General features: G+C 40.7%; 1 protein-coding gene across 5 annotated transcripts in view; it reads right to left on the bottom strand.

The window, feature by feature from the left end:
• The window catches only part of arhgap17a (Rho GTPase activating protein 17a), a 46,862-nt gene that overhangs the window by 20,039 nt on the left and 3,277 nt on the right, over positions 1–23,546 (bottom strand). For 4 of the 5 annotated variants that reach the window (XM_038274107.1, XM_038274104.1, XM_038274108.1 and 1 more), the window contains 7 exons: positions 13,327–13,366; positions 2,733–2,837; positions 2,478–2,510; positions 2,042–2,118; positions 964–1,075; positions 717–793; positions 521–638 (listed from right to left, as the gene is read on the bottom strand). In XM_038274107.1, the coding sequence (XP_038130035.1) occupies positions 521–638; positions 717–793; positions 964–1,075; positions 2,042–2,118; positions 2,478–2,510; positions 2,733–2,837; positions 13,327–13,366 (562 nt within the window). The remainder of the gene's footprint in view (positions 1–520; positions 639–716; positions 794–963; positions 1,076–2,041; positions 2,119–2,477; positions 2,511–2,732; positions 2,838–13,326; positions 13,367–23,546) is intronic. The other variant, XM_038274106.1, reaches the window with a different exon arrangement.

The raw sequence follows: 23,546 nt of genomic DNA, 5'->3' as shown, positions 1-23,546 counted from the left end.
TGCACTCAAGATTACTTCAAGCCAGACAGATGCAAATATAGCTAATAGGTTGACTGAAGACATTAACAAATGGGGGCTGACCAGCAGTAGTTGTTACAGACAACGCTGCAAATATGGTTTGTGCAGTGGAGATATTGCAGCTCATGCATGAGTGAGTGAGGCTTCACTTTTTCACTTTTCACAAAAAAGTTTGCACTTAGACAGTTTTTTTCACATCTCAAGTTTAAACTATCTGATTTACAAGTTTGCACTTTGTGTTTAATATGACAGGAAGAAATAAAATACATGAATATTTTGAAACACAGTTGAACCACTTTCATTATTGTAAAAACAAATCAAATCGAAATGAATCGATTTACAACTTTATTAATCAAAATCGAATCGATTCAGGACTTTGGCGAAAATACCCAGCCCTAGTACTGAGGCAAATCTTTGCAAAGAGGTGAAAAGGTTCAACTGATCAATGTGATGATCAGGTTACAATTTCCATCAAGAAGCCATCTGTGTTTTCATTGGTTACCTTGCAAAGCTCTACTTTGTTCATGGCCTCATCCACCTCCTCCTTGAGCAGGTCAGCCTTGGCCGTCAGTGCTTGAGTGTTTGTTCCTGAGATTATTGACTTGGTTGCCTGCAACCACCTGAACACAGAGGTGAGACAAACAAATTCTAACTTTATAAGCCTTTTGAAGCATCTAGTTAATGAGAACAAGACGAACCTCGCTCTGGCAGAGTCGTAGTCCAGTACCAACTTGGCCAGCTGTTTCCTTTGTTTCAGGATGTTGGGAATTTCTACCTGCAGTAATCAGACAGAAATGAAGCCAATCACAAGCTTGGCTCAGAGGCTACACCCCCTCCATTCAATAACTCATTATTGAACAACTCAGAGCATCATCCTGAAGGTGGCATCACTTCTTATCTACTAGATCATAGCAAACCATGAGTCTATCTTAGAGTAAGTCGGACCTCTGCGAGCTGGCTGAGTGGGTCGAGAACTTCCTTCTCCATCTGCAGCTCATGTTGCATCAACTCTGTGGCCAGACGGTTCTCCACTTCTCCACACACCTCCATCATCTTCCTGCAGAACAAAGGAGCTCGAATCAAATCTTATGAATTCATTGTTTCACATCAGCGCTGCAGTAAACTCTACATCTTATGGCCCAAAGCCGTGCACCAACGCACACCAAAAACAGTCCAACTACATCTGCCATCGTAATGCTATCTGTCATAAAAAAAGCTAAAGGGAGACGCAGGCTTGGTGACAGCTGAGCTCTGATCCTGACTCGAGGATCAGGAGACTCGCCAACCAGCCGTCACCTCTCATCCATCAAAAGCTCAAAAATCAACAGCAGGTAGCAAACTTACCAAAGACGCTGGAAAATATGCATGAAAATAAAATTCAATTAAGACTTATTTATTAATTCCTTCTGAGAAAAACAAAGGGGTAATTATGCCCCCCATTGAGTTCTGTAACAATTATTTTGTTGTGGATTATGTCAATCTGTATGTATTTTTTTAAGTGATCAGAGTATCTTTGACCTTTTCAAGCATCATCTTCTGGTCCTTTGGGTAATAACTTTAAGGTGATACAGAGGACATCTTTAACCAGTCTTTAAAACAGGAAAAAAAATAGTAAATTCAATAAAGCAAAAATATGTTGATCTTAAATAAAAAAAAAAAGAGTTTGTACTTTAAACTCTCCACAACTAAAGGTAAATGAGCATCACTGCTGCCAGATTAAGTAACTGGAATTGATCAGAAAATTAAAAAAAAACCTCTTTCCTTCAACTATAAACCTTTTAAAGCCATTCAAAAGCCATTTTCCTTTTGTTTTTAATCAATAAAGCAAGAGAAATATGTTTCTGTTTGGTTTTACTTTTCAAACTTTGACCCGTTTATCTCATTGTGAATAAAACCGTGACTTTGCTGGCTCAAACCCAAAACTATGCGGATCAGATTTCACACGGTCCAGCAGCTTGTTCCGTTACTCATAGCAACAGTAGCTAAACAGACGCTACTGGAGGTCCGTCGGCTTTACACTCACCCAATCAAAGAGTCTTCTCCCAACTGGTTTCCTCCTTCCACCATTGCCTGGGACAGTGCGGTGAGAGGAAGCTTTTTCTGTGGTGAAAGAATAGAGGCAGGCGGTTATTAAAATCACAAATCTGAGCATAAACAACAAGAATCTTCAGGATTTAAAGATGAAGCCAATGGAAAGCCCATCTAGAGGTTCTATTGAACAGGTCAGCAAAAGGAAGAGAGGAGTACGAGTAGGAAAAAATGTGGTGAATGAAATTTCAGAGATGAGATGAAGAGCCATCGATAGAATGCCTAATGATGGAGATTGTTCAGATAGCTGTGCTGAAGATGTCTGAGTCAAGCATCCTGTTTTTGATCCAGAGTTTCCCAAAGTGCCATGCATGGTGAACAGATGCTGAAATGGAGCAAAGTGCTGTGAGGGCAGAGGTGGGTGTTATTACCTGACCGTTTCCTGTATAGAGGCGTGGTACAGACTGTGGTGCGTTTGTGGTTGGTGTGGGGTCAGAAAACAAAAACAAAACAGACATCATGGAACGTTCCGCCTACTTTGGACTCATTTAAAGACATCTATCTTAACAATAACAAACGGGTAAAGAGGAAATCCAGGTATTATTTAAGACACATTCCAGGATATTGTTTTTATCAAGTAAAGCCGTTTGCTAATTGAGGCTTTGGTGTGATAAACTTAGACTCACGTGTCTCTTCTCTGCCTCGGCACCGACGTGTCCCTGCAGACAGGACACCATCTTTTTGTGTGTGTTGTGGGAGACAACTCGCACCAACTCCATGCGTCGCTCAATCTGTCAAAAGATGGGCAAGAAAAAATAAAACTCACAAAGGGCTCATTTAAACCTCAAGTTTAAGCTTATTTTAGGGGTTTTATGTTATACTCCATATAATTGTTTTTTTTTTTTTTATTAGAACAGAATTTGTTACATTATTTTAGGTTTTAGAAGAAACTCCCAAGCTTTAAGCATCTCCCAGTGCTCTGTTCAATCCATCAGAAAATGGAGAGGCCTAAGAAGACATGGACGTCCATCTAGACTAGGGGTAACCAATTAAAAATCAGCGGGGTCTGGATAAAGAAAATCAACAGCCAGTAAAGGTCCGGAGACATTTTTAATTAAAATCTGTCACTTTAAACAGAATTTAACACTGAATAAAATGAGGTGTTTATGCATCCATGTTATACATTGATTTTTTAAATAATAAAATATAGAAAAAAATATAAACTTTTTCCATTTTAAAATCTAAAGTGTTTTTTGAAGTAGAGAACAACAATCGTTCAGTTTGGTATATAGACAATTTCCTGACTATTTTATATTTGGTTAATGAGAGCAGTGGGCAGCTTAAGACTTCAAACCTGGGTTTGAATGACAACAGAGCCATTCTCAAGCCATTCGTGAGCTTATATATTCCCAAAAACTAAGACCGTTTGTTTAAATGATTGGATGCAAACTATTTGTACTTCAACATACCAGGAAGCAGATTTCTCATCTCGATCAAAATATTTATTTTATACTAAGAGGCTTAAAAGTTCCAGCAAATCCAGTCAAAACGCCCAAGAGCACCCCTCACAACTTAAAAAGAAACTTCTCATCTCAGGCATGGATGAAGAGATGCTGAGTTTGGAAGCGGAGAGCAAACATAGTTCATATAAACCATGTATGATCCTAATTATCCCTATTACAAAAATCCACAACAAAACAAAAATATTTTTGAACTGAACATATGCTGGCCCGATGATGCTGGTGGGGATTTTTTAATATGTCATATTAAATTAAGCGTTAATTTCCGCATGTTTTGCTCCTGAATTTAATAACAATATAGCGCAGGCTCTCCTTGAGCTCCGAGGAAGTCGGAGCGGAGCAAGAGAAGAGGAACAGCAGAGGCTGTAGGCTTTGCTTTGCACAGGAGGTCTGGAGCGCTGCAGGGCGGAGCGGTGACGGAGGATGTGGGAACTCTGGGTTTGACACTGTCGTCAGACAACATGCGGTAATTTATAAAGGTTTTAAATCAGGTTGGGTCCGGATCAGCCAGCAGGTGGGTCCGGATCCGGACCACGGTCCGCTAATCCGTGACCTCCAATTTAGACTGCCCAGCTGCACAAGAAGATCATTAATGACAGAGGCAGAACTAAGACTGAACGCCACCAACAGATGAAACATAGCGGTGGCAGCATCAGGCTGTGGGGAGGAGTGGGAGCACAGATCAGGTCAATTTAAAGCAGGGTTGAATCAGACCCACTGAAAATGGCCTAGTCAAAGTCCAATCCAAAGTACAATTGAGAATAATCAAGCTAATGGATGCGTTTCCTCCAATGTGTCTGAGCTGACGGCATTCCTGGTTCCAATCCGAGCAGAGCAGGTCTGCCATGTTTGTTTCGCGGAAAGAACCAGAGTTCCTTTGTTAAGCTTGATGTAGCTAAACCTCCTAGCCTGGTAGCCTGTCTGATCATCTGTGATCCCCCTTTCAGGAACTCGTATGATTTGTGATGAACCTTCAGAGGATGTTGGTCAAAGTGCAACCATGGTCAATAACCCTAATCTCTTGGCTGGAATTTTATCTGTGCAACACTTTAATCGTCCACATAACAGTGGCCATCTTGTTCTAACAGAAAGTAAAAGCGCTCTTTTTAGGCAAAAGGATCTAACACAGGCCTCCTCCTGTCTGGCAGCCTCACCCCTCAGATCCACTCAGTGCTTTAAGGCTCACAACACAGTACTGTCTTTGACTGAGGCCTGGGCCATTCAAACCAGAATACAGAGGTCACTGAAGCTCTGTGGGGGGGTATACAGTGGTCTCGTCCTGCCAGGTGGCTTTCAACATTGGAATGACTGCCACTGTCTGATGAAAAGATTTCAGACAGAGCTGTGTCGAACAAACATAAAGCAGTGAGATAACCTTCTAACAATGCTCCAAATATAGATGGGAACACAGGAGTCCAGAGGGAAACTTGAGTAAACTAGATGAAGGAAAATGAAGGGAGGATCAACTAAATACCAGACAATTGTGTTTCTACAACAGTCTGAACTGAGGAATTCCAGCACCATACACCCTGCTCAGTTTTCTCCTTTCTGTTTCCCATATCCTACGTCATTCCTGACCCCCATGACGGCCCTCAGCATTCCCTAAACAGCTGGGTTCTCTGCAGCACCAGCCAGCATCCTAAAAGCTGCACACACACATTGGTTTTAGACTTGGCTGTGCTATTAGGACTCGGAGCAATGATCCATAAAGGGGATCTGTTCTTCCTGCTCTGACAGCGTCTCAGATCCTGTGGGGGATATGTTTGGATTATACGGCGGTATTCCTCTTCCTTTCATTGTAGCACTGAACGGCTCACACACACATAACACACACATGTAGAGGAGTGTTAAAAGAGGCGGCGAGCCAAAACGGCGGGCCGTGTTTTCCCCTCTGCTATGTGATGAGGTTAATCCCTGGTCAGTCTCCTGATGCGTCACAGGCCAGGGAATCCCAACGAGCTACACAGAGAGGAGGAAGACACGCCAGCAGAGTTTGTTTAGTCCCAGGGAAAACATGTCGAGACAAGTCCTAAACTGACATAATATATAAGCGGACACATTGAGCCCAGCCGCTGAAGGCAGAGAGGGTGAGAAAAATGAGAAATATTTTATATTTGGTTGTCTGCTGATAAATCTGCCTCAGTTATTAGATTAGATGAATCTAATTAACAAACTTGATGAGATGTGGAAATATTTGTGCTATGGGTAGATCCTGCGGTGTCCCAGGGAGCAGGAAGTAGCAGCTGATCCAAACATGCTGGAACGCTGTTTGCCAGAATAAAGGACTGTGAATAACGGGGAAACCTTTCATTTGGGTGTGTCCACTTAGAGTTTAACTCTCCTGTCACAAGAATATCATAGACCTTAATTTTATAAAGTTATAATGTCAAAAACTTGATTTATCTTCCTTTAAATTTAATAAACTGTGGAAGGGAGCAGGAGCCAAGTTTGATGTTTGGTTATCTTTTTTTCAAAAGAGTAACTGAGCAGGAAATTCTTAATCTATTATAAACTTTCATTTATGCAGACAATCTGATAAGAGTTTCCCTGAGTTCTGACCTATCAGCCCCAGATTATGTCTGATTGTGATTGTTTTTTTTTTCTGTTAACTCCCCCTTAGACAACAAATCATTTTGCAGGTCCTGGGTTTTCATTCTGGGCTCTGTCTGCTTCTGTCCCTGTACAAAGATTTTCTGTCAGAATTCAAGATGGCAGCAGGGGGTCATAAACACTTTAAATGTTTGCATTCAGTCCTGCCCTGCTTTCTAAACTGGCTTCAAATAATGTTAAACCCTCCAGTGTAGATTAAAAATGCATCATCTTTGTGAGGGGAGTGTAAAATTAGATTTATAAACAAAACACAAAATAAACATTGAGTGTTTTGCCATTTAAACTAGGGATACATTGAGGTCTGGGTGTTTTGAAATCAGAGCTTCAGTTATTCACCGCCGAAACAATCAGCAAATTACTATTTATGGGTTATAAATGGCCTGTTTGATCTCAATGCTGCACTTGACCCTAAACTTCACTCTACCAGGGCCTGCAGTCAATTGTCTAACCTCTTCACTGAAAATACACAAAAGATCAGAGGGGTGGTCGGTAGATCCATATCAAGTCCAAAGCAAAAGTTGTCTCAAGCTAGAACTGATTTGGACAATAGAACTACAAAAAGCATACACCAAGATCTTCCTTCTGATTTTTTCATGTTTTACCCAAAGCTTTTCTTAAGAAAGTGCCTGTCAGTTTTGCTAGCATAACATTTAATTTAACTAAAATACTTAACTTGTCCCTTTTGTCAGGAATTTTCCCCCAGGCCATAAATTATAATTATATCATTAAATTATAAAACAACTGTTGGAAAAAAAGAGCAAATTGGACAGGCAGCTCCTGCAGAACTAGAGGCCCATCTCAAACATCCTCTTTATGAGAAAGAATAATGACAAAAGCTGCTTTAACAGCTAAACAGCTTTTAAAAATGAACAGCTGCTTCTACATGTTCCAGTCAGGCTTCTGTGCTCACCAAGTTACAGCAACTGATGATCAAGGTGTTTAATGACGTCCATATAGATAAGTGAAAAGGGAAGTCAGAACACTGAAGGCGAGGTAGAGATTACAGCTAACCAGGAGTAAGACAGTAGTAAATGTGAGGAGATAATAGGAGTACCGCAGAGGTTCAGCAAAGCCTGCCTAGACACAAACCAATGGAGTTTGGGAGAGCAGGCCTCCGTCTCTGCTGCAGACAATGTGAGGAAACAGTCCTTCTGGGGCTAAATTAAAACAGCTTTTATAAAAGCCACCTTAAAGCTGCAGTCTGTAACATTGAGAAGAGAGCAGACTTCGACTGAAAATTTGAAGAAAAACAGGTTTCACGCCACTCCCCCACCCTCTCTGCTTCACTCATGCCCCACCTCCAAGCTCCACCCCTCTCAAAGCATCTGCGCGGCTACCGCATGCGACCAGAAGGGGGGGGGGGGGCGGGATTCAGCGTGTGTGAGCTGTGATTGACACTCCATCAGACGCTCCTCTGGCTGTGATTGGTTGTTTTGACTCGTCCCGAATTATTCTTTCCAGATTGAAATACAGGCAGTAGGCGGTACCAATTGAAGCAGTTTTTTTCACAGGTTACATATCACATGTACTGCTGTCTGGGCATAGGGACAGTTTTAGCCAATATGACAAAAAAGTGATTTTTAAAAACTTACAGACTTCAGCTTTAAATCCTCTTAGAGCATTGCCACGTCTTCCTTTGTCAAAATCATTTTCTCTATCTTCCATATTTAGTGTAAAAAAATTTAAAAAAAAAGCTAATATCTGCTGTGCTCTGTCCCTGTAGCTCACAGCCACATCTACAGTCATAGCCAAAAGTTTTGAGAATTATTCAAATGTTAATATTTACAAAGTCTACTGCTTCAGATTGTATAACAGCAATTTGCATATACTCCAGAATGTTATAACGAGTGATCAGCGTAACAGTAATTAATTGCAAAGTCCATATTTGCCTAGAAAATGAACTTTATCCCCCAAAACACTTTTCAACTTCATTGCAGCCCTGCCTGAAAAGTGACCAGCTAACATTGTTTCAGTGATTGCTCCATTAACACAGGTGTGGGTGGTGATGGGGACAGGGCTGGAGATCAATCTGTCATGATTAAGAATGACACCACTGGACACTTTAAAAAAAGGCTGGTGCTTGGCATCATTGTTTCTCTTCTGTGAACCAAGGTTATCTCTAAAGAAACACGTGCAGTCATCATTGCACTGCACAAAAATGGCCTAACAGGAAAGAGAATCACAGCCAGAAAGATTGCACCTCAGTCAACAATCTATCGCATCATCAAGAACTTCAAGGAGAGAGGTTCCATTGTTGCCAGAAAAAGGCTCCAGGGCGCCCAAGAAAGACCAGCAACCGCCAGGACCGTCTCTTATAAGTGTTTCAGTTGCGGGATCGGGCTACCAGCGGTGCAGAGCTTGCTCAGGAATGGCAGCAGGCAGGTGTGATTGCATCTGCATGCACTGTGAGGTGGAGACTCTTGGAGCAAGGCCTGGTCTCAAGGAGGGCAGCAAAGAAGCCACTTCTCTCCAGGAAAAACATCAGGGACAGACTGATATTCTGCAAAAGCTACAGGGAGTGGACTGCTGAGGACTGGGGTAAAGTCATTTTTTTCTGATAAATCCCCTTTTCTGATTGTTTGGGACATCTGGAAAACAGCTTGTTCGGAGAACACGAGGTGAGCACTACCACCAGTTTTGTTTCATGCCAACTGTAAAGCATCCTGAAACCATTCATGTGTGGGGTTGCTTCTCAGACAAGGGAGTCAGCTCTCTCACAGTCTTACCTAAAAACACAGCCATGAATAAAGAAAGGTACCAGAATGTCCTCCGAGAGCAACTTCTCCAAATAGTCCAAGAGTTTGGTGATGAACAATGCCTTTTCCAGCATGATGGAGCACCTTGCCATAAAGCAAAGGTGATAACTAACTGGCTCAGGGAACAAAACATAGAGATTTTGGGTCCATGGCCTGGAAACTCCCCTGATATTAATCCCATTGAAAACTTGTGGTCAATCATCAAGAGACGGGTGGACAAACGAAAACCTAGGAATTCTGACAAAATGCAAGCATAGATTGTGCAAGAATGGACTGCTATCAGTCAGGATTTGGTCCAGAAGTTGATTGAGAGCATGCCAGGGAGAATTGCAGAGGTCCTGAAGAAGAGGGGTCAACACTGCAAATATTTACTTGCTGCATTAACTCATTCTAACTGTCATTAAAAGCTTTTGTTACTCATAATATGATGGCAATTGTATTTCTGTATGTGATGACAACATCTGACATACACCAGTGAAAACAAGAGGGCAGCAGATCATGTGAAAATATAATATTTGTGTCATTCTCAATAATTTTGGCCATGACTATAGTCCCTGATGGGATTTTACGACGCAAATGTAAACAAAAGTTCAAATTGTTCAACTTCATTCACGGCAAAGTGGTGATCAAATGTCGCCAACCTCGCCAAAATCATGCTGTTCGCCTCCCTAAATTTGTAACCTTCGCCCTGCTTTGCTTCGCTCCACATCTGCCCTCTAAATAGAGTAACAAGGGTCTTCTTTGCTCCTGCTGTGGAATTTGTGTTTGGTGTAAACGTAACTTTAGTGTGCCTGGAAAACTGATAAAGCACTGGACTGGTTTAAGTTATACCTAAAGAAACACTTTTTTGATCAAAGGAAGAGAGCAAAAAAGTTCTGGTGCGTTTTCGGAGTCAAAACGCACCTTGTTTACTTGCAAAGTCTATGGGGGACGTGTCCAACGGTCCAGTGGCGCATCTGAGCTTCGGGAGCAGCGCAACCAAGCGCGTTTTGGCGTCTGAGCATCTGAGTATTCGAATGTGGAGTTGAGCAAATTGAACTTTTGCTGGACGTCGGAGCACCAACCAATCAGAAAAGCGTAAACAGGGGTTTTGTGTTGGAAAGACAGACACTACCTGCAAGCTTCTGCATATGAAAAATAAATATCGAAGGGTTAAACTCCAAAGTAAAAAAAAATAAAATAAGCCGGAAGAATGGATTATTATGTACAAGGAAAAGAGAGTGAACTCTGATCATTATTGCTGCAATAAAACATTGTTTATGAACTATGACGAAACACTTTATTAATACCCAAATTAACAAAAAAATGTTTAATGAACAGAGCAGATAAAAAAAACAGAGCGCCGCAGTGTCAAAGCACCTTGACAAGCTTCATACAGTGTCCTAATTTTGGCATTTAAGCGTTTTTGACGCCCGAAATGCTTTTGGAACACAGCATTAGTGTACAGTTTCCTCCAACACAGATAGAAACCTGGGTGTAGTGATGGAGTCAGACCTGAACCTTCAGAGACTCATACAGGCAGCAGCAAAGTCGGCCTTCTATCACCTAAAGTACACCTCTAAGATTAAAGGACTATTGCAGAAGTGTCAAACTGGTTCCAGAAAGGGCAGTGTGACTGCAGGTTTTCTTTCCAACCAAGCAATAGCACACCAGACTCCATTCATCTCATCAAGTCATCTTGTTAAAGGAATAGTACACCCAAAACATGATTAGCCTTCATTTTCTACTCACCCCCATGCTGAACAACACTCTGGAGTACTTTTTTGATATCTCAAATGCATCTGGAGATCTGGGAGGCTTCTTGCTGTCTGCTGACATTCAAATAATGGAGGTCTACCGTGCCCGAGGCAGAAAGGTCCATAAAAGTCCACAAAAAACATGTCAATATTCCTCCATACTGCTCGTCCAATGTATTCCAAGTGTCCTGAGTGGGTAGCGTCCATTATTTACTCGAAACAAAGTAATTTAGAATGTTTTTAGAGCATAAACAGTAGTGTATAGGATTTCCTAAAAGCGCGCGCCTGCGAGTTCACGAGCCTACGGAAACCGCGGCAGACCAAACCAGATGAAAGTGCGCAGCATGGGGGTGAGTAGAAAATGAAGGCTAATCATGTTTTGGGTGTACTATTCCTTTAAGACTGGGCTCACTTGATGAGATGACTGGAGTCTGGTATTATTATTATTATCCGCATGAAAGCTGCTGAAACAACAAAAAGATTGTGGGCAACTCCTGCACAGCTAAAATAAAGAGCTGACTAACTTCCATTAGTCAATAGAAGCTCTTCCTGCCACGGTTCCACTGAACAACCAAACAGATCTTTAAATTTTTTAAAAAGTCCTTTGCAAAATGTTCTGAGCACAAAAGAGACACCTGGAAGTGCTCCAAATTCTCCCCATCTCATCTGATGTGCTCCAACCAATTTCATAGCAGCTCAGGATCCATAGGAATCTTAAATAAGCTGACCGCATACTTAAGCGGGTTGAAGCAAAAAGCTGCAAGCCAATGAGAAAGCATAGGTGTATCTCACGCCTGTTTTCTTCCTAAGTCACTGTGCAGCGAGTCCTCTAAATGGCAGAAGTTTAAAATAAAACTATTTTATGTGGGAGCCCTTGAAATTACAATACTATTAATGAATATACTGGTACTCATCAATCAGTGATACAGATAATGCATGCTGGACTTGTCAGTATATCAACGACCCAGACCTTTCAGGTCTTCTGGATCATGGCTACTCAGCATACCCAGGAACCAGAATCAAACATGGCGAGCAGCTTTTAGTCCTTATGCTCCAATAATTATGAATAAAATTCAAAACTCATTGCAAAAGTTTTGAAACTAGGGATTTGAGTTATTGATACATTAATTAATCTAAAACTGACTGATCACATGATTAAACTTGACATATTTATAAGATAAAATATAACAGGAACGTATGGGGTTACCCAATAAAAACATTGAATATGCACTAGACTTATGTTTTTTTTGTTTGTTTGTTTTTTTATGTACAGAATCGTAAAACCATTCCTGAAATGTAGACCATATTGCTCTGACATGCAGGGTCCTTAATTAAATCTTGCAACAACATTTTTCATTTGGCGCATCAGTCTCATTCTTTTATCTTTTATTTTGGGAAGTCTCCCCCTCTGTCACTTTGTTTGTCTGCCTTCTGTTCCTCACACACCGATAGACACGTAATGAGAGCACACCTCCGACACCCCGTCATTTAACAACAACTCCGCCGCTAGGCAAACTGTGCCAGTACATAGTTGTAGCAACCAAGCCTTCTAAAAGACAAAATACCGATGAGGAGAAGGGGGAGCGAGGATCTACAGCCCCCAGGGCCAAGAGAGAGTTTATTGAAAAATGGCACTTTTGGGAAAACTGTGTTATGCAAGAGACTGGCTTATTAATGATGATGATGCTAAGCTAATGAGCTGCTCAGTGTTAAGGAAATATGCATAAGAGAACAGACCCGATTAATTTGTTGCTGCTGTCAATCTATAAAGCTAGAGAGAATCGGTGCACACAAACACAGTAAGCGACGTGTCTCAGACTCAATCGAAACAACCTACGCCATAGCAACTGTGTGTGCGTAGATGGCTGTATCATTACAAACACACAAAGATAAAAATATTATTTAGCACTCCCTATCCAATTGGAAGAAAGGCTACACTTTTATTTATGGACAATATAACAAATGAAAATAATTTACATTTACACGTCTTTAAAAGAACACTTAAAAAAAAAAAAAAACTACATAACCTTTTACAGTACCTTTGTTTGCATTTGATATAATGCTTTATTAAAATAACAAGCGCCTTACAAATACATGAGAGCAAATTTATATTGCTTTTTTCTGGCGGGTAAAGTATGCATTGCCTGGATAGAACTTCATCTTCTGGTCCACTTGTGGCGAGTCAATAAGTTAATTTCGGACCCTCCTGAAGCGGCTGTAAGACTATTGCAACCTTTTTTAAATTAGGTAGAAAGCAGCTGTTTAGTAGATCCCTGTCTTTAGTGGAATCCAGCAATCAGTGCTGGGAGAGACGTGCTGTTAGCAGCTCTTTTAAGTCTGGGTTTGAGGAATGATAAAAGTTTACTCTAAAAGAAAAAAAATAAACTTTTTTTAGATCCCTTGATTATTGCTAGCATCTTTCTTTTTTAACTTTCTAACTTGACAGCGTGACAATCATTTGGTCCTCCTAGCTCAGCTTGAAGCAGAGATGAGCCACTAAAAAGTACAGAAAACAGTTTTCATGTTATCGAGAACGAAATAGTAATTTACCCTAATAGCTATTTTTATAAAATTCCCTTGAGAAATTGCAGTTATAGCCTGACAGATGGGGCCATGTTAGGAAGTGGTTAGAGCTCCAGAGTCTGATTAATGATTTACCTGTAGGAGGTCATCACTGAGGACTTCTGTCTTCTCTGCTCTGTGGGTGAGAAAAAACAAAGAGCAGATAGATCAGTACAACACAGCAATGATGGTGCATCGGTTGATTCATGGAATATTTTGACTATAAACATCAAATCCTGCATATAATGTTCTGAATAATGTTCTGCTTGAGGACCATGTCTCTCTAAAAGACATGCTTATTTCTGGTAAATGACCTATAAAAGCCCTAACAACAAAGACATTATTGCAGATTGTAAAACAAAAGAACAAAGATGTGGCGTTTCCTTTATTAGCTTTTCTGTATGCTTTTATTTCTTTATAAGCAGCAGCTGTTCCCGCCCATGGTGTCATGCCCATAGTGACCAAACAGCCATGCGAATCCAGAGCCTATTAATAGTAAACTAACAGATGAACTTGAAGAGGTCAGACAGATTAGATTCAGTTAAAAGGAGCAGGCTGGGAAACACAGGCTCAGCTCAGTCTGCTTATCCACACTAGTTCCCACACTGCAGACAGTTGAAGCTCTAAACTAAGCTGGGTTGATTATTGCCGGAACTATTCTAGAAGAAAAAAGTACTTGGCATATCAGGGATTATATCAATGTATGATCATACCACGGTGGATGGGTGTAACCGCATGTCAAAGTAAGAAAAAAGTTTTAATCGCCTCAATTATCCAAAGTTAACAACACTTCTCTACCATATATTGTGCAGGTTTTACTGTACCCAACTAATGCATAAACTTTCCACTTTAAAGCTAGAGACATGTAGACAGCTGCATACTGGGTACTGGAACTCTACTGTAGCCTGGGCCCTCCTCCAGCAGCTTCTCTGAACTCCAGTAACCTTTTCCCAGCTGCTTCCAATTACAACGCAGACACAGAGCAGGAGAAGAAAGAGAAAGTCTGATAGAGAAGCCTTCATAGTTGGAGACAGCGAGGAATAAGACATAGAAGTTGTTTGCTTTAAGAGAGTGGTTGGTTGGTTGGTTGTTGGGTGGGTAGGGAGGGGGATTTGGATTGTACAAAGTGCCAAGCAATAAGCTGGAGGTTTGAAATGAATGGAAAGACTTCTTTTATGGATTGGAGCCAACGCTGGGCTCATAAGGCTGCATCGTATAAAAGACAGAAATGAGATGAGAATTTCCAGATAGCTGTGAGGACTCAAGTCAATATGTCTGTCCATTTCCAATCTAAACATGACAATGGTTTGCGTGGTTGTTAGGCAGTGTAACTCTCAGTTAGCTTCCACATTACGAAAGTCCTACCATTTTAATAAAAACAAAAAGTCTGGGCCGCAGATGAAGGATGCATTAGAGCATGGGTCTTCAACGTTTTTTAGGCCAAGGACCCCCAAACTGATGGCGAGATGGAGCGGGGACCCCTAATTATATACATTGTGTTATATCAAACTGGTCCTATAGTCACTCTATTACAGATGAAAGGAAAGTAATTTCTCACTTGGATTATTTAAGTATTTCTGATTCCGATTCCTGGTTGATGGGACAGGTGTTGTGAATGAAACAGTGTCCAGCTCTAAAGAGCTCCTGTGTGTCGCTGAATGTGTGCATTGATGACGTAAAGACATCTTCTGTCTCCATTTATCTGTTTACTACAGTGATTAAAATTCATGTTAATGTGGATTTAAAGACATTTCAATTAGTGAAAAAAATTGGACGGGGGAATATGAAAAAAAAAAAGTCTAATCAACCAAAACTTTCGCGACCCCCATGCAGTACCTCCGTGGACCCCCTAGGGGTCGCAGACCCCCTGTTGAAGACATCTGTATTAGAGCATGTGAACAGAGAAGTACTAATTAGGAAATACAATATGCTGGTGAAGATTCTCAGTAATCCATGTCATAGTAATTTAAACAAAGTTGGGGGAAAAAAACAACAAAAATCCCCTAGACCAGGCATCCCCAACCTCGGTCCTCGAGGGCCGCTGTCCTGCAGGTTTTAGAGGTTTCCTTGCTCCAGCACAGCTGATTTTAATTGAAAGCTCATTAACAGGCTTTTGGTCTACTGCCATCATTATAATCAACTGTGCCAAAGGCGGGAAAACTCTAAAACCTGCAGGGCAGCGGGCCTCGAGGACAGAGGTTGGGGATGCCTGCCCTGGACTATGTTTCAAAGTTTAAAGACATTTTGCTTCCCATCCAGGATGCTTGTTCAATTTAAAATGTCAGAAATAGCGTTGAGTTTGAGACTTCATATAACAAGGCTTTGTTTTGATACACTCTATAAAGCCTCGAACTCAACGACATTTCTAAAATTTTGAATTGAACAAGCTTCCTGGATGGGAAGCGAAATGTCTTCAAACGTGGAAATTAAGTCCAGTGGATTGCTGTTGTTTTTTTGTTTTTTTTTTACTTCTTTGAAAATACTAGTTAGAAAGGAGGCAGGACAGAGAACGTGGAATATTTCTGTAAGTAACTGGCTTAACGAGGAAAAGCAGCCTCAGTGGTGGGCCTAAATGTTTTAAATGTACTACATTGATAAACAACTGTTAAGTTCCTAAGTGCAACGCTTTTTGCAGCCTAATTTTCATAGTTATTTAAGTATTAGAAAATAAACTTTATCCTCTGTTTTCGTCCTAAAGACTAAAACTAAGAGGGCTTTTAAAAACAACACTGTTTGCAGCAGATTTACAGGTGGTAGAGTAAAAAAGGCTCAAACTTTATAAAAAGAATAAAATAAATTAAACCCATGATTCATATTTTCTTTAATGCTTATGACCTCCTTCTTTTCAATCCATGACCAGAGCGTGTCACCGTAATATATCACCTTCGACAACAACAGAGCAGTATGACATGTTACAAAACAAACTTTTGGTAATATTATTACAGTTACTAAGGTGGGTAATGCTTTACCATCTGAACTGAACAACCAACGGCCAAAAGCTGTTTTATATCAGGAGAAGACAGTTTTTTATAAAAACAGAAGAAGGTGGTTTTAAAACAATAGAGGAGGAAGAAGAAGACAGAAATACGGCTTCAAGTGGCTTTACTCCCACTATTTTAGATATGTCCCCAAAATGGATAAGAACATCAGAGTAAGATGCACTTTATGTGCTGGTGGGCGGGTGAGAGAACTGCCTAAGGCCATAAATAGCACAAGGAATCTCAAGAAACCCCTGGAGTGAGAGCACAGACACCTTAAGCTAGAGGCTAAACGACTTGCAAACCTAAACAACAAAAGTTGGATTTCTCCAGACCAGAGGTGGAGATTTTGACTGAAGAGAAGTAAGAAGGCTGGTGGCTGAGTACAGTAAGTCATGGAGGATGTGCTGCCTCTTTATAAAGCCGAGTCGCCTGGCGTTTCAGAAGCTTGTCAGCAAAATCCCTGTTTAACCAAGTGACCAAGATAAAAACCAATCTCTAATGATGTAGTCCTGCTGTTAGGGTCTAAACAAGTTTCCACAGATAGTTCATTAAACAGTAACAGTATAAACTACTGTCATGTTTTATTCCATAGAATGTGACTTGTTTGTTATAAAAAAAATCTTATTTTTCTTCTATCATAAAACAGAAACATGATCACATCTACACAATTATATTGGAACCTTATACTCCATAATCATACTTAAACTGTACTTAAAATTCCAAAAACAAGAAAGTCTTCCATCTTCTACAACATTTTAAAACACATAAAGTAACTACATAGAAGGACTGGGCAATTAATTGCAATTTACCAAATTGCATTTTTTAAGTGCAGGACAATACATATTAGTCATATTACCTTTAAAGAGTAGGTAGCTAAATTCATCCCTCCAGCCCTTAGCAGGTGGTAATGTGTTCAAAAGTGTATTGGAGCATTTTTGCTAAGTTTTTAAAAGACCCTGCTTTTCCATTTTAAAAAAAAATGCACATGCAAAACCCTGTACCTGCTCCCACATGGGAACGCCTATTAAACATGTGTGAGAGCGTGCACCCATTTTTATATATAAAGTTTCTCGCAAATAAGACTACTGGTACATTAAAAAAAATCATGACATGCTTGTATGCGTGTGCTGCATTTGAAATTTGGATGTGTTTGCGGGGTAAATAAGTATCTGCTGCCACCGTATAACTACTTACGATGCAAATTAAACTGCAGCTCACCACACGTATATGCCTGAAAGTTGGCATGCACAGAAAAAGATTGCTAAAGGGTAGGAGCACGAAGGACGGCCTTATGTAAACATATCACCAGAATGATTGACAATTAGGAGGACCACTTTTTTTGATGATCCCCCGGAAAAAAAAAAAACCTCCTCCACTATACCTTAATAGTCGATGATGCATACACTGTGCGATTTTTTCAATCGTTGCACGAGGCTACAGCTCTCAGAGTAAGACGAAATCACAGGGTTGTTCTCAGACTTTGCGACCCGATGCTCTGATGCGATCTTCCTGCTCAAACTGTACGTCTAAACTCAGACGTACTCTCAGCTCTGCAGTGAGATGGTGCTACTCAGACTCGTCTATCCAGAAGCCACACAAGTAGATGAGGAATATGAATCTCACTAGAGTGAAACAGGCTGCCTTGGCAATTAGTGCAATTTTGTGCTGAAAGCCCTAAAAAGAAAAGGCAACAACGTTTTTGGACCAAGACATGGCTGAGCAAACTTGGCTACTATGGTCTGTCAAATTTACAGAGAGAACTCCATTTCGCTTGCACCCCCGACATGCTTCTGTGTTTACATCTTATAGGAACAAGAGTCCTTGTTTGCGCATTCCCACTGAGCGATTTGCCCACGATGGCCGACTGAAAATCAAACATGTTTAAGGGGCTGATCGCCCCTCGTTACCCCCTGTACACTACACAATGCACAATCGTGCTGAAAGTTGGCCCACTCAAAAAAATTCTTGCCCAACTGGAAAGTCAGCCCGAAAGGGGCAAAAAAATGAAAAAAAAATCTCAGTGTATGCCCACCTTAGAGTAGGTTCACAACCACACCGCTGGGCAATTAGCATGCAAATTCATTCTAGTAGAATTGATCACTTCTTGACAAAAGGTTACTGTAAAGTCCTGCAACAAAGGACTCTGGACAATCAAGCTTTCAAATCCAGAAAAAAAGAATGAAACCCTGCAGTGAAACATTTAGCTTTGGCTGAAGGAAAGGATATGCAATTTTCATTTTGGCAAAATGAAGCCCTACTACCTAGTTACTTTGCTATTAACTAGTACCTTTCGCTGAGGAACAAACCAGTAACCATAACTACTTTGTTTAAGTAATGCTGGAACTCTGTGCATGACCAAATGCCAATAAAGTCACGTTGAAATAGAGACAACTGTACTCCTTCACCATCCCATCACTTTTTCTTAAGTAGCTGAAAACACCAGGTACTTAGCCAACTGAAAAGGTTTGTAAAAATGTGGAAATAAGCTCTGTTATCTCCCCCACTCTCCTAATAAACTCACTGAGAAATTCCTGAATCATAAAGAAAACACAAGATGAAACCAGACTAAACAGTAAGCAGTGATGCAAACCTTTAACTGGCAGTTCTTCTCTGTAATCAAAGAACGACTCAGGCTCAACATTTTGATGAAACAGCTCAAAGAGGAAAACATCACCCGTGTGCATCCTTGGCCAGACTGAACAAACAAAACAACAACTGTTATCCTTGCGTCAGCTGATGAGGAGCCAACATAGCTGACCCCGTCATGCCTTACTGAAGGAGCACCTCCTGCAGGAAGTGTCACTATGCCATGCATGTGACTTCTCTACAAGAGATCCTCGCTGTGCAGCCCCGGCTACTTCATCTAAGCAGTAACCATGGCAATTCATGATGAAGGTATAAAGGAAGTGAGTGACTACTGAGGCCATGAGAACAATAGAGAGGCTGTTACCCACTAATCAGCACCGTCAGCGGGCTGAAAAGGAAGAAAGAAAGGCCTCTAAGTGGAGCAACAGTTGGCAACTTAAGAGAGAAGGTAATGGATACTGGTCCCAGATGAAAGGAGCGGGAGGATTAACTCTACAGGGTTATCATAGGAGCTGTTAAGATTGCCAAAGCAAGAGATGACATACAGTGGAACGGGAATAAAAAGAAAGAAATCGTGTCAGTGTTTATAGGTTTGGATCACCATAAAACTAAGAGGGACGTTCGACCATAAAATGTTGGAAACTGGTGAAAATGTCCTGAGGAAGTTTTTTGGGGGGCTTTTCCAAACACAATCCTTTTGATTTCCACAGAGTTGTGCCCAGTTCTTCCTGTCAGATATAACTTCTGCCAGATAAGTCAGTTACCCAACAGTAAATAGTTTCCTGTAATTAACACCAGTTAAAGTATCCTCCTGCTGTCATTGAACATCCATGATCTGTCTCTGTGATTTAAGGTTTAAATTAAAGCTGCAGCATTGAACATCCAACACATTCCTGGCACTTCCACAAAGGCATTTCACCCACAACTGTTGCTGCAGTCCTGGCCCAGTGATATGGAGGGGAACACCCAGTATCCACTGTCCCATCAGCTCACAGCTCGACATTCTGGTCATCCCCTCAGAGGAGAGTAGCTTTCAGCTTGATGGGCTCTCTCACGCTGGGATCCAGTGACCACAGACCAACCAGGGGAAGTTAGGAGGATATTAATGCTGTTTCTGATGCATGGAGGGTTTCCACTGAACCTGGAAGATTGAGCTGACAGAGCAGCTACTTTCTGCTGATCCAGATCAGTATGGTGACATTATTTGGGGGAATTTAAAAATATTTCAAAGATTTCCTTATGTTTTTGCTATAAGGGGGGTCAGGAGTGGGGGTGTAAATTACCACCTTTACCATGATACACATTATCCATTTATTTGGAGGACGATTCCATGTTTGCTGAGATCATAAAAATGTTCATGATACCATGAGGATAAAACTCAGCAAGTCTGTGATTGATATTATTCAGTGTTATATACCAATCACTAATAAAAAAAAACAATAAAAATGGATCACCTGTTCACATTCTGATATAGTCATTCTCTTCTTCTGCTTCCAGTTTTTATTGCAATTTTTTAAGCAGCTCTACTTATAACCTGATTATGATGCAAAAATATACACTGAAAATACCCATAATTTGTTCTCAGGTCTCCATACCTGTTTTTAAAACAACAAGATATAAACTATTTGATCATACCGCTAACGATCACCTGAATGATGCTTTCTGCAAACTTCAAAACCTGATAGAAGGTTTGGGACAGTTCATTTTGTTGTTAAATAAATTTTTCATGAGAGATTTAATCAGCATTTACATGAAATTACATGAAAATATGAAATATACGTTGGGTCACAATTAATAACATGCAATAATCATCCAAGCTAAAAAAAATTAACTGTGGAGTTTATTTAGGACCAACTTGACAAAGGGAAAGTTACATTTCTGGAGCAGTAAATGTGTTTGCTAAGCTTTTACCATTCATGTTTAAGTTGTGAAACTGATTATGGCTTATCCATTTTATTAGTGTGTGTTGAATAAAGACGTCAACTAAAGTCATCCGTTCTAGACTTACATTGCACTGAATTATCAAAGCAAGTTTTCAAGAGCAGCAAGAAATGTTGAGTTTATTTTGTCCATCCATGTCCTCCGGATAAACCCCCATAAACAGCTTAAACTCTTCTGGCTTTGCTGATTTCAACACTGACGATGAAATGCATCCAAAGAGATACGAGAAAACCAAAAGAAGCAACCTGACCTCTATCACCACATATCGCTTGTCAAGGAAGTCATTCAGGAACTTTATCTGGAGCTTTAAACCAGCACTACGTTTCTAGTCATGTCTTCTTAAGGCCAAGATTGTGGGTCTTAAAGAGAGGCCAGACAGCCCTACGTCTTCACCTCCCCTTCACCCTCAAGGCTGGTTTATACCCCCCCCTTCCGCAGACACTCTGGTGCATCCCTCCGAAATTGTAGCTGACCGCAGACAGGAGGCCTCCGATTGGTCAAATCTACATCCGCTCTACATTATCCGTATTTCCTGTTTGGTACCTTACCGGCTTGTTTTGTTTGTATGACCGCCATTGTGGAAAACAACTCGTGAAGATGGACCAGCTAGAAGAGCGAGGTGCGCAAGAACGCTGGGACCCTTTTTCCACCTGAATCCCCACTCTTTTTCACCCTCATGTCCCTCCGTTGTCGCACAAACATACCCCTATTTCCTCACCGCCATGGCCGTATCTAAACCCACAGTTAGCTCTTGATTGTCCCTCTTGCTTTGTGGCGTGGAATAACATAGCGCAGACAACACTTCAATATTGGGCATAAATCAAAAATATCTGCGAGAAGCTCACTGCGACACATTGCTGCGGCAGTATCACCAGCCCTTTTGAGCTCATCCTGAAGGACTCAAACATGAGTCATAGCCTCAAACCGCAAACTGTTTTCACTAAGGGTCAGTAGCAGAAGACATCTGACGTTTATTATTATACAGATAGTGGTTATAGCCCTTCGTTCTCTCCTAGAAAGCCAACCTGACTACATTGCCCCATCACAGTTTCAGAGTTCAGACATAGTAAATTTATTGCAGCCTCACATGAAGAAATAATTAAAAAAAAGATCCTTGGGATGTTTGCTGATCTGAATCACATGTTTTTTTTCCACCGACGTCATGTTCAATGTCTCAGCTTAAATCCATTTTTTCCCAGGTTTCTCCCTCTCTCTTTATGTTCTCCAGAAAACATGTCTTTGGGAGTCTGCTTCCTGTTTGTAGGAGAAAAAGGGAGAGATTTCCTTCGAGCCGCTGCTCTCTGGACACAGTGTTCTGCCTTCGCACAATCACAGGAACCCAGGGGGCAGCGAGGAGGGCCTTTCTTGCCCTGTAAACTTTGTGCAGTCGCAGAAAGAAATGCAGCCACTACAACTTGATGGATGAAGCAGATAGTGAATGTTTGCCCTGAATCTGACCACTGAAAGATCAATCCTTAAAAAAAAAAAAAACTATTCCAAATTGTTCTGCAAACTGTACAGCAATGAACTACAGCATGAAAACACACGTCTGTTTTCTGCATTATGCTCTCCTGTTGGAATTTACTGCTGGTGTAAAAAAAACTAACTATGGGTATTCCAGATGTCCACCTTCTCCTGGTGATGGTCCAGCATCAAGAAATCAGTGAAACTACTCTTCTAGGTAACTTATCAAATAAAAATCTAAAAAGCAAGCTAAAAAAAACTACTCTGCTTGGAGGTGCAATTTCTATTTATAGTAAATTTTGCAGATATACTGTATCTTGTATATGGACAGACAGATAGATAAAATGGGTTATTGATAGGGGTGTAAATCACATCCATCATGGCGATTCGATTCAGTATCGATTTCCTGACCCAACGATTCGATTATTTTCGATACTCAAGAATACACCACGATTCGATTCGATTCGATTAATCGATTACTCGGTTAAAACATTTTTTTTAATTATTTTTATTTTTTTTACACCTTACAGGCTAAACAAAGTTTCAAGTTTGAAATAAATCAATGAAAGCTGTAATATCATTATGCATTTTCTTTAGAAACAACAGCAAATAACAGAAGTAGAAAAGTTGCATAAAAAAATACTGCAAAATATCAGTGTAATGAGTTCAATGCAATACCTTGGCTCCAGAGAAACTGTCCAACATATTTTTTTAGAATGTAATAAATATACTCAGGAAAGAGAGATGTTGCGTAGAGAGTTAGACAGGAATAAAAATAAACTAGATATAAGGGAATTGTTTCAAAGGTCATCTGGGGATGTAGTTTTTGGTAGTATTTTTAATTTTCTAAGAAGAACGGGTATTTTAGGGAGAATATAACAGTTTGTCTGGTCCATAAGGCTCGGGCACATGACGTCACACGTTGCGCGGCAGACATATTGATAGCTGGTCAGCCCACTGTTTACACTTTGACTTCGCGCCTGTAAGGACTAGCTTTCTTCTGCTAGTAGTTTGCTTAGTTTTTTGCCGTTTCATTTTACCTCTGCTGTCGTTATGGTCGCCCGTTGCTGTGTCGTAGGGTGTAGTAGCGCAAGCTGTGACTGGACGGGGAAAAAAATCCCAAATGGATTGTCTTTTTACCGTTTTCCAACCTGGAGGCGTCTCAAAGGAAAACAAATGTCCTCCATAACAAAGAGTCGCCGGCTAGCATGGGTCGCTGCTGTAAGATGGCCAAATATAACTTTCAACTCAATCCCAGTGTCCATGAGAGTGTGTTCCCGGCATTTTCATTCTGGTAAGTTACAGAACATACTTTTTTATTCATCTATCTCTGCCCCTGCGTGG

Source organism: Cyprinodon tularosa, unplaced genomic scaffold (assembly GCF_016077235.1).
Source record: "Cyprinodon tularosa strain WSP-4 unplaced genomic scaffold, ASM1607723v1 ctg90, whole genome shotgun sequence".
NCBI classification, from domain to species: Eukaryota; Metazoa; Chordata; class Actinopteri; order Cyprinodontiformes; family Cyprinodontidae; genus Cyprinodon; species Cyprinodon tularosa.
This window is presented reverse-complemented; position numbering and strand designations above follow the sequence as displayed.